Source organism: Echinops telfairi, unplaced genomic scaffold, assembly GCF_000313985.2.
Source record: "Echinops telfairi isolate 266 unplaced genomic scaffold, ASM31398v2 ScPeMD7_31;HRSCAF=116, whole genome shotgun sequence".
Taxonomy (NCBI): Eukaryota; Metazoa; Chordata; class Mammalia; order Afrosoricida; family Tenrecidae; genus Echinops; species Echinops telfairi.
The window spans coordinates 29,783,918-29,794,874 of NW_022103928.1; the positions used below are offsets into that span (position 1 = coordinate 29,783,918).

General features: G+C 55.6%; 1 protein-coding gene across 5 annotated transcripts in view; it reads left to right on the forward strand.

The window, feature by feature from the left end:
* The window catches only part of IQSEC1 (IQ motif and Sec7 domain ArfGEF 1), a 216,882-nt gene that overhangs the window by 57,045 nt on the left and 148,880 nt on the right, over positions 1–10,957 (forward strand). Inside the window, exon 1 of one of the 5 annotated variants that reach the window (XM_004702363.3) lies at positions 4,743–4,964. The exons of the other annotated variants lie outside the window; for them this stretch is intronic. Within the exon in view, the coding sequence (XP_004702420.2) occupies positions 4,897–4,964 (68 nt within the window). The 5' untranslated portion in view covers positions 4,743–4,896. Of the gene's footprint in view, positions 1–4,742; positions 4,965–10,957 lie in introns of those variants that run through there. 5 annotated transcript variants of the gene reach the window in all.

Here is a 10,957-nt window from a genome sequence, read left to right on the forward strand (position 1 = left end):
GAGTCGAGACATAAGCAGAGGCTGCCTCCACCCACATAAAAGATGTTGAGACAACTTCTGCTCATAGGAAGAGAATCCAGCTAGAGCTTTGAAGGGAAGTCGCACCCTGTCTGGTGCAAGGAAGTGAGGCCATTCTGGAGCGTGTTGGGGAGACTCTCTGAAGAGAGGCATTTTTCCACCATTGAGGGCCTAGGGTGGAATGGGTGGCCTTGCGAGGGAATGAGCACCCTGTCACTGGGTGTGTCCAAGCTTGGTCTGGGATGCTACTTCCCTCGGGTGCTGCTACAAGGGGATCGGGTGCCTCAGGGGCTTGTGAAGTTTTGTCTGATGGAGAGGAGGGGCGTGTGGGTTCCTGCAGCCCTGGCCCTTGTAGCAGGCCATTTGCTTTCAGAAAACACACTCTTTCCCGGCAAGTGTGTCTCTGCCGTGAGACATGGGCTGGACTCCAAAATGGGTTTCTTATTCTTCCCAGGCCAGAGCAGGTGGCATTGGCGACAGAGCAGAGCTATGACCTGCCTATGGGCTCAGATCTAGCTCCACCATCCCTGACTGTGTCCGTGGGCAGGTGATGGCCCTCTCAGAGCCTCAGTTTCCACTTGAACAAAGTGTGGGCCCTGCTGTCCCCTGCTAGGATGGCTGTACCATGTGTGTGGCCCTGCAGGTTCAGAACCTGAGTTCGCCTCTCCTTCTGAGTGCCCATCATGGGCCCGTGGGCGGGGAGAAGGAGGTCCCATGAGCACTAGCTTTGCGCTGTAGGTCATTGTCCCCAGGGACCCTGCCTGGGAAGCCCCGGCCGCCTGCCCTGGGCTGAGCTTGGGACCAGCTGGTGGGGAAGTGAGGGCAGGGACTCCACCGGGGCCTGGAAATGCCCCAACCTCATTGCAAATCCAGAAGCCACCACCTACAGATGCTCAGAGGGTCCCGGTCCTTCAGCCTTCCCCACCCATCTCTGTATAGAGGAGCGGGCATGCGATGCGGACTCCAGGATGGGTGCTTAGAGCCTAACTGTCGTCACCCCTGTGGCCCCGTGTGTCAGACTAGAGCTGCCCCCCAGGGTCTCCCAGGCTGTGCTCTTCACGGGAGCAGACGGTCAGGTCTTTCCTCCCATGGTGCAGCTGGGGGGGTTTGAATTGCGGACTTGCAGTTAGCAGCAGAGTGTTGAACAGCTAGTGATGCAGAAACTGAAGCATTCTGCCAATGTCTTCGGTCTGAAATTGATAAACATGCGATCAAGATGCATTGGTAATTATCGGCGATCAGAAACTAAGAAGAAGCACCAGTGGTTGGTAAATATGGGCTGGGTGATAGAAACAAAGCTGGAGATCACATAAGAGAATTTTTCCAAGCCAACGACTTCTTCATAGCAAATACTTTTTTGTTTCAACAACACCAAAGGTGACTCCACACGTGGACTTCTCAAACTGACTCCCTCTGTGGGCAGAGGCAACGGAGGAGCTCAAGATCAACAGCTAAAACCAGGCCAAGGACTGGCCGCTGAACAGATGGTCAATCGCTCACATGTAAGTTCAGGTTGAAGTTGAAGGAAATTACAAGTCCACGAGAGCCAAGACACACCTGGAGGATACCCCTACCCCCAAATTTCAAGAACATCTCCAGGAGAGAGTTGATGCATTAGTCACTAATAACAAAAGACCTGTTGAGCTGTGGGAGGCGTCTGCAAAAGGTCATTAAGAAGACACGAAAGAAAGAAAAGACAAATGTGGATGTCAGAAGAGACTCTGAAACTTGCTCTTACGCTTTGAACAACCAAGGAATGATGGAGCCCAAGAGCCGAACAGGAAATTTCACAGGGCAGCTCGAGAAGAGAAAGTAAGCTATTATAATGAAATGGGCAAAGAACCTGGAGTCAGACAAACGAAAAAGGAAGGACATGTTCAGCATATCTTAAATGGAACAAACTCAAGAAAAATTTCAAGCCTCGAGTTGCAATACGGAAAGATGAGGCTTTATACTTCCGTGAAAAGTTACAATCTCGGAAACCCACAGGGGCAGGTGTACCCTGTTCTGTGGGGTCATGAGTCAGCATTGAACAGATGGCTGTGAGCTTGGCCTGGTGAGTTTCTGGGCAAGACATTAAGGGATGCAGGAAACTTCCAACAAGATGGAAGGAATACACAGAGTCACTGTATCAAAAAGAACTAGTCGACATTGAACGATTTCAAGAGGTAACATATGATCAAGAACCCACTGTACTGAAAGAAGAAGTCCAAGCTGCACTGAAAGCACTAACCAAAAACAAGGCTCCAGAAATTGAAATGTTTCAACAGGTGATGGAATACCAATTGAAGTGTTTCAGCAAGCTGAAGAAGCACTCATCCATCTATGTTAAGAAATGTGGAAGAGAGCTCAAACTACAGAACAATATCAATGGTATCACATGCAAGTAAAATTTTGCTGAAGATGGTGCAACCACAGTTGCAGCCGTACATTGACAGGGAGCCGCCGGAGGTTCAGGCCAGATCCAGAAGAGGGAGTGGAATAAGGGGTATCATTGCTGATGTCAGTTGGATCTTGGCTGAAAGCAGAGAACACCAGAAAGACGTTTACGCGTGTTTCGTTGACCATGCAAACGCATTTGACTATGTGGATCACAACAAACTATGCATATAGCCTTGAGAAGAACAAGAATTCTAGAACAGTCCAGTGTCCTCATGTTGAACCTGGACATGAATTAAGAGGCAGCCGTGCAAACAAAACTAATGCACACTGTATTGTTTGAAATCAGGTAAGGTGCACATCAGGGTTGTCTCCTCTCACCATACTTATTCAATCTCTATGCTGAGCAGATCATCAGAGAAAATGGATTGTTTGAAGAAGAATGCACTAGCAGGATTGGTGGAAGGCTTATTAACAACTTGAGATATGCCGATGACACAACCCTGCTTGCTGAAAGTGATGAGGACTCGAAGCACTTGCTGAAAGATCAAGGGTTGCAGACTTCAGTGTGGATTACAGCTCAAGGTAAGGAGGACCCAAATCCTCACAACTGGACCGATAGGTAGCATCATCAGAAATGGAGAAAAGGTTGAAGTTGTCAAAGATTTCATCTTGCTTGATTCCATCACCAAAGCTCACGGAAGTCGCAGTTAAAGAGATCCAACAATGAATGCCTTGCATTAGGTAAATTTGCTGCAAAAGACCTCTTTAAAGTGTTGAAAAGGAAGGATATTTCTTTGAGGACAAAGGTGCGCCTGACCCAAGTCACGGTATCTTCCATGGCCTCACACGCATGTGAAAGCTGGACAGTGAACAAAGAAAATTGAAATAGAATCAATGCATATGAACTATGATGTTGGCTAAGAAGATTGAAAGTAGCGATACCAGGAGGGTAAGGGGAGGGTGGGGTAGAAGGGGGAACTGATCACAAGGATCTACATATAACCCCCTCCCTGGGGGACAGACAACAAAAAGTGGGTGAAGGGAGACGTCAGACAGTGTAAGACATGACAAAATAACAGTAATTGATAAATTATCAAGGGTTTGTGAGGTAGAGGGGGCAGGGAGGGAGGTGGGAAATGAGGAGCTGCTACCAAGGGCTCAAGTAGAAAGAAAATATTTTGAGAACGATGATGGCAACAAATGCACAAATGTGCTCGACACCATGCATGGATGGATGGATTGTGATAAGAGTTGTTTGAGCCCCCAATGAAATGATTTTAAAAGAGAAAAAGAATATTGAAATCACCAAGGATGGCCAGAAGAGCCCACACACCTGCCTTGGAAGAAGGGCAGCCGGAGTGCTCCTTCATCTCCTGTACGTTGGCCATGCCATCCGGAGACCGGCCCCTGGCAAAGGACATTGTGTTTGGTAAAGTGGGGGGGGGCGGGGGGGAGCGTGAAAAAGAGGAAGGCCCTGGCGAGCTGAATTGACAGCAGTGCCGGCAACAATGGGCTCAAACAGAAGACCCCCGTGTTGAGGCTGGCGGGACTGGGCAGCATTTCGATCTGTTGTACTCCTGTCGTTACGAGGCAGAGCCGGCTCAACGGCATCTGACTGCATCTTCCATAAAGCCTCGTTATCACCTCGGAAACCCACAGAGGCATGTCTGCTCTGTCCTGCCGGGTTGCTCTGAGCTACAGAATGGAGCCAACCCCCCAAAATCCACCGAGGGCATTGGGGGAATTGGATGAGCGAGTTCTGGAGTCGTAGAGAGCCCCAGAAATCTGAACCAGCGGGCTGCTCCCCCCACTCCCCACCCCTTTGTTCCAGGACAGGCCCTGGTTGGCCTGCGCTGAAAACTGTCTCCTGGCCGATGGAGAGATCCTGGTGGACTGCCACTCTCCCGGGAAACAGCTCTGAGTTTTTCTTTATTTTTGCTCAAAGTTGAGCTCTTCTCCCCATGCCTGCTGGGCAGGCAGGGCAACCCCTTTCTGGTCCGGTGGGCCGGCCTGCTGGGCGGGTATTGGGTTTAAGCCTCTGGGGAGATGGGGGAGGATGTGGGCAGGCCCTAGCACACCCGCCCAGCCTCCCTCCCGCCCTCTCGACTTTGGTCTCCCCTCCCAGACCAGCCTCAGACACAGACACAGACAGAGGACCAGCTCTGAGCGCGCAGCAGCTGAATTTTCCCTGGCCGGGCCGGACGCCCCTCACCGTCCCACCCTCGCGACTCACTGCTCTTCTGGAGCCTGGCCATTGGTGTCTCCTGGCAGGAGGCAGGCGCAGGAGTGACAGGCGTGTTGTGTGGGGGCCCCACAAACCCAGGGGCTCAACCCCCCGGGGCGTGTGAGAGCCAGCGCCCCCAACCTTGCTTGGCATTTGGGGTTTTTTTCTTTCTTCTCTCCACCATGAAGAAAGAGGTGACCTGAGAGCTGTTTGGAGAGCCAGCCCCTGTCGGGGAGACCCAAAGCCGGCCCTGCCCCCCACCCAAGTCAGGCATGAAGGGCGATGGCAGTGCCGTGTGGAGCCTTATGTGGAAGTACTGCATCTCTGTGAGGACCCTCAGGTACGGGGGGGGGGGGGTATGTGTGTGATGGGGGCTGAAGGCCACATCAGGTGCCCTAGGAAGCCTGTGAGCTGGGACCCAGAGTGCCTGTTGGGGGTGGGGGGCAGTGTCCGGCAACAGGTACTGTGGGGCTGGCAGACTCGAGGTGCGGGGCAAGCCGCTTGTTACCAAACCCCTGGCCCCAGGGCCACACAGCCCACCCCCCAGCAGTGGGACCCCGGCCATGTCAACTAACTTCCCTGAGCCATGCCCCTCAGTGAAGCCGGTGTTCCCAGCGCCGTTGAGGAGTGAGCGGGCCTGAATGTGGCTGTGAGCCCAGTGGACGCCTGGGGCTCAGCCTGCCTTTGACGTTCTCAGGGGCCCTCGCCACGCCAGCCCAAGTTTTCCCATGTGCAGATCCTCCCAGGATAAGGGGAGGATTTGATGAGGTAATAGGGCCCAAGAACAGGGCCTGGCTCCCAGCCAGCTTTTAGTAATGTTAGCCGGTGTTCCGAAGTGGTAACCCGCCTTGTGGTGGGGGGAGGCGCCTGCCTTCGGAGGGAGCTCCGTGTGTCCCCATGTGAGGTGGGTGCTCACGGGGCAGTAGAGGAGAGGAGGGCAGAGCCCCTTGGGACTGGGGGTGAGGGGTGGGAGAGCATCCCCTGGGGTCAGCCCCAGGCTCCCCAGCTGCTGAGAAGACCCAGAGGAGGGAACAGGAAGGCAGGTCCCTGATCCTGTGTGATCTTGGGCAAAGTTGGGGTCCCCTTGTCCTACTTGATACGGGGAAATTGGATTGGGCCAGCAGTTCTAACTAGGAGGAGCATAGAGCAGCTGCCTTCTTGGGGAGGTCAAGGGCATTGTCTGTTCAGAGGGCAGGTCTTTCAAGGATGAGGGATGAGCTTTCTTCACACCGTCACAACCCATCTATGAGCCTCTCTCTTCTTTTCAAAGCAGGCGTGGGGGTTTACCTGCAATAAAATACCGCATCCACATCAGAGAGCAAATCATAGCACCGGTTGCACGAGAGGACGCACCTAATGAGCGTCACTGAAGTGGATGTGTAAAAAGGTTGAAATGGCCAGTGTGTATCTGATACACAGAGAGAGAGTTCAAAACGTTTACGGAAAAATGGAATTAAAAACTAATGGGATTTTTCCGTGAACTTTTTGAAGCGCCCCCTACCATATATATTAGAAACAGAGCCGAGGTGCTGGCACTCCAAGCGAGGTTTTCTGTTGAGGTGAAAATTGCAGGACTCCCTGGCCCCCTGGTGGCTCGCTCTGACAGTGCCCAGGGCATCTCCACTGCTTGGCCAAGAGTGTCTGGGGCCCCGGGGCCCAGCCAGGGCTGGTGAGTGGTGAGGGTGGGAGCATCTCGGGTACAGACCTGGGGCCTGGGTGGAATTGAGAGGAGTCAGGACACACACTTGAGAGCCTAGGGGGTGCCTGCTGGCCAGCCGTGAGATTGGGGGGAGCCACCCCCCACCCGACCCCCGTGAGTCAGTAGTTGTCTACTTCCCTTGCCCACCCACCCCACCCCTGATTGGTGGGAGGGCTCAGAGGCCCAGCCAAGCAGTGGCAAATCCCTGGGTGAGTTTTGGCCAGTGCCGACCTGCTTTTCCCTCTAACCCTCCCCGGGTCTCCCGGCACCTCTCCCTCTCTCCGAGGCTTCTGGGAATGAGTGCTCTGGAACCCTCAGGCCTGTTTGCAGGATGTAGTGAGCCCTCACCCGCTCTGTGTGGCCCTCTGCTGAGAGAGACCAGCCTCTCTGTGCCTCCGTTCCCTCGAATCCAGAGGGGTCCGTGGTGCAGTTACCTGGCAGGGCTGCGGAGTATAGCCTCCCATGGGCCACGCTACATACTTACCCCGTTTTCAGGGCATTTGCCGCTGGAAGTGGGGGGTAGGCAGCCTGTTTCACGGTTGGGGGGAGTGAGGAGCAGCAGGGAAGGCACTGCTATCAGAACTCCCAGGAGGCTGCCTCAGTATCAGTGATGGGGGAGCCCAGTGGGTGTGGGGGCCCTAATTGGCACTGGGTTTTACCCCAAACCGCTACTTAGCACCTGTAAGTACAGGGTGCCTCTGTGGCTGGCTGGGAGAGGATGGCCTTTCGAGCTCTAGCGTCCCTTTTCTGTTTTGTTCCCACCCCCACAAGACCAAGGCCATGCCTGAGTCCGACAGACAGACAGACAGAACAGGCTCCCAGCCCCCTCCCTTCCCAGGGAAGACCTGAGTCAGCGGGTCTGCGGCCTGAGGCCGAGCTGGCAGCCGCTGTGGGGACAAATTGGCGGGTGGCGATCAGAGGGAACATAGTTTTCTGCTTGCGTCTTCAGATTCCCTTCCCCGTGTGCTGCCGCCCCCCACCCCACCCCACCCTGGCCCTAGCTGCTTACATCTGGAAAAGTACAAGGTGTGTGGGGACAGATTTGCCACTGACTGGCCCAGGGCTTCCGTGGCTGCAGCTGAGAAGCCAGGCTGCCACCGTGGAAGGGTGGTATGCAGTTTCTGAGAGGGCCCATCCTGGCTCTGGGTATCCTCCAGGGCAGAACGACCCAGGAGCTGGGCACACACGCGTCCACCGTCAGCCAGGGTGGGTTGGGATATAGGATGTGTGATCACGGCTCTTACCCTGTCCAGGGCTGGCTTCTTGAAAGGAAAATTAGCACTTGGATTTGTTGGGCTCATGGACAGACTGTCTGTCCCCTGGCCCCTCACTGTCCCCAAGTGGGAGAGGCAGAGGGATGCCGGGGGCTGAGACCTGGGGCACAAGCCACCTCTGCTCCAGGTGACTTTGTGGGTGCAGAGGTGTGGGTGTTCTGAAGATGAAACGGAAATGGCCTGGGGCAGTCAGTGGTGGGTAAAGTGTGGACTGTTTTCAGGACTTAGGGGTCCCTGAGCCTCAGCTTTTCCATCTGTGACATATGCGTGCTCATGTGACATGTCTCGAAGGACTGCTACGTGGGACTGTTGAATATAAATCCCGACCTTCCTCATCCCTGCCAGGTTGGCCATTTCTCTCAGCAAAACCCCTGCACATACTCCACAACGTACCCTTAGCCTCTGGGGTCAGGCGGGGAAGTCACTTTTGCATCTGGGGGTGTCTCGGAAAAGAAAGGCCGTGCTGAGCCTGGAGCGCTTGCGAGGCATCTGAACCACCGTCCGAGCAAGAACAGCCCCCTCCCAATGCACAGACCGGGGGTCTGGAGCTCATCTGGGCAGACCCTGTGGCTCAGGCCTCGCTCCCTACCCCGCCCCCACCTTGTGGCTGCATCTGGGGAGGGGGCTGGCGGGCAGCTGGTAGCCAAGCTCAGGAGGACTTCAAAGCAGCTTCCTGGCCAATTAGCCATCTGAGACCCAGGAAGCCCTGTGCACACGCCTCCTGGGACAGGGAGCTCACTGACCTGCCCAGACATGCTCTCCTCCTCCCTGTGATGCCCCCCCCCCCACTGGAGGCCTGGCCCTGCACTATGTGCTCACTGTCCATCTGCTCCCTGTCCCGAGGTAGCCCTGCAGCACCCAAAACTCCCTGAGGCTGAGTCCTTTCCCTACTGCCTGCTCCTCTGCACCTGCTGAAGGACGGCCCTGTCCTTCTCTGGCCAGGCCACAGACCTGAGTGGAGGTTAGGGGTAGAGACTCTATGCTATATGCTTGGGCAGGGCAAAACAACCCCCTTTCTGCCTCTGCAAACTGGCCGAAGCACATAGGAGTCCATTTGGTGACTGCTTCACCCCAAAAGCCCCTTCCCCTCCACTGCTCCTCGGTGCTGGCTGCAAGTCTTTGTGGAAGCGACCTACTGTCTGCCTGGCACTGTGCCCGGCACTTAGTGCACACTCTCCCATCCTCCAGTCCGGGACGCTGCCCGCTGCCCAGAGGAAGGAGCTGGCTGTGCATAACTGTGAAGTCCCGTCTCGAAGAGTCAGACAGGCAACCCGTCCTCAATCAGCTTGCAGTCGCAGGAACAAGGACTGGGCATACGCCTCCCCGGCTCATGGGACAGACAGCTGTACTTATCAGCCAACAGAGTCTCGATGATCCCTGGGGACGCAGCAGTGAGGACAGTAGATGGGGCCCCGGGTCCTCATGGAGTGAGTCGGTGTGCTAGTGGGGGAAGGGAGAGTAAAAGAAAACTGGCAGAAGAAGGTGCAGAGAAAAAGAAAGCTTAGAAGGGCAATAGGGATTGGGGCCAAAGAAAGACCTTGTCCAATGCCTGTGGGCTAACAAGGGATACCCACGACACGGTGCATCCATGAAATGGGATTCTACTCGGCTGTACGTGCGTGTTCTCCTTCATACTACATACAACATGGGTAAAACGGGAGAGAAACAAATCAGTCACAAAGAGCCTCGGATTGTCCCATTCTAATGACCTGAAACTCCAGACTAGGTGGATCCACAGAGACAGACTGTCGTGGCGTCCAGGGGCTGGGGGACTGGAGAATGGGCCAGAGGGGGGAAGGGGGGGCAGGGAGTGCTGATGGGAACGAGGCTACTCTTCGGGGTGGTGAAAATGCCCTGGAATGAGAGCGTGGTGATGCGTGCACACCTCTGGGGATGGACGGAGCCCACTTTAAATGGGGGAAGGTTGCATGCACTATGTGAACGATTTCCCAGCACAACTGGAAAGGGAGGGAAGGAAGGAAGGAAGGAAAGAAAGAAGGGAGAAGAAAGGAAGGAAAGAAAGAAAAATAGACAGAGATCGAGGGCTGCTTGGGCAGGGAGTGGCCGGAAGGTGTGAGCTGGTAAGGGGCTGGAGGCCCAGGTGAGCAGGTGCAGGGCGGTGGGAAGGGGAGCATCTGCAGGTCCTGGTGAGTGCTCTGTGTGTCGTGGGGGCGTGGGGGAATCCAGAGCCATGTTGTAAGCAGCATAAATAATGGCACTGCTTGGTTTCTGTTTTAAAGCGTCACTTGGGCCAGGATGAGGAGTGGAGCGGGGCCCCATGGAGCCCAGGCAGGAGTCAGCGATGGCCGTGGTGTAGATGAAAGAGGATGATCTGTGCAGAGATGGTCCAGCCAGGGCTCCAAGGGGGGGCCAGATGCTATCCTGCGGGCACCCCTGGGCATGCTCTCTCTCTCTCAGAGAGTGGGAAGGAGGAGGCTGGCAAGGGGAAGTAGCGGGCATTGCAGTGGTAGGACCCACAGGTAAAGTTTGGGAGGTGGGTGCCTGGGAGCCTCAGAGCACCCAGCTGGCCGAGATGGAGAGGAAGCTTGAAGCCACTGCTGCCACCACCACCACCCCTGTGTCCCAGTTGGACTGAAGCTGCTTCCAGAATAAGTAGGGCAGCCTCCTCCCCAGGACCACCTGTCACACCACCTTTGTCCCGCCCGCTCCAGCCGGACCTCAAGTGGCCGGAGACCCCACCGGGGCCTGACATGCTGAAAGAAGGCAGCCTGGTGGAAACTGGCGTGACCCTGGAATCTGATCACCCCAAGAGACTGGCCAGGGAGGCTGCTGTATTATTTATGACCCAGTGTCCCAGGGCCCGCCTGGCAAGGCCATTTGGGTCTGCCAACCCTTGGAGGAGCCATGGGGCAGTGTCTGGGGCCATGCGGGGGCCCCTGGGTACCTGGCACCCTTTTCCCCGGGGCGTGGCTTACTGGATGCCGGCTGAGCAAGGAGGAAGTCTGTCGTCAGGCCTGCCGTGGGGAGGGACTGCAGTGTGTCCTCAGGAACTGGAGGCAGGTCAGGCACTTCAGCTCAGGAGACCACCACCCACTCGGTCCTGAGACGGTGAGTGCAGTTGGCCCAGGCTGGCAGGGTTGCCTGAGGTTCTGGGAGGGGCTGGTGGGATATCTGTCTGTGTGGTTTAGGACTTCGGGGGTTTTGATTGTGGTTTTTCGCTGTTTCTATGGAGTGTTTTCTACCACCGGTCTCTCACTCCCCAGATAGCAGTCCGCTGGCCTGAGGACCAAGGGTTCCCAGCAGCTGACCCCGGCCAGGGGAGTTCACTAGCTCCCTTGGGGGTCATGGCAACAGCAAGGCTTTGGTGGGGGCCCTGGTGGGCTGGGCTGATCTAGGGCC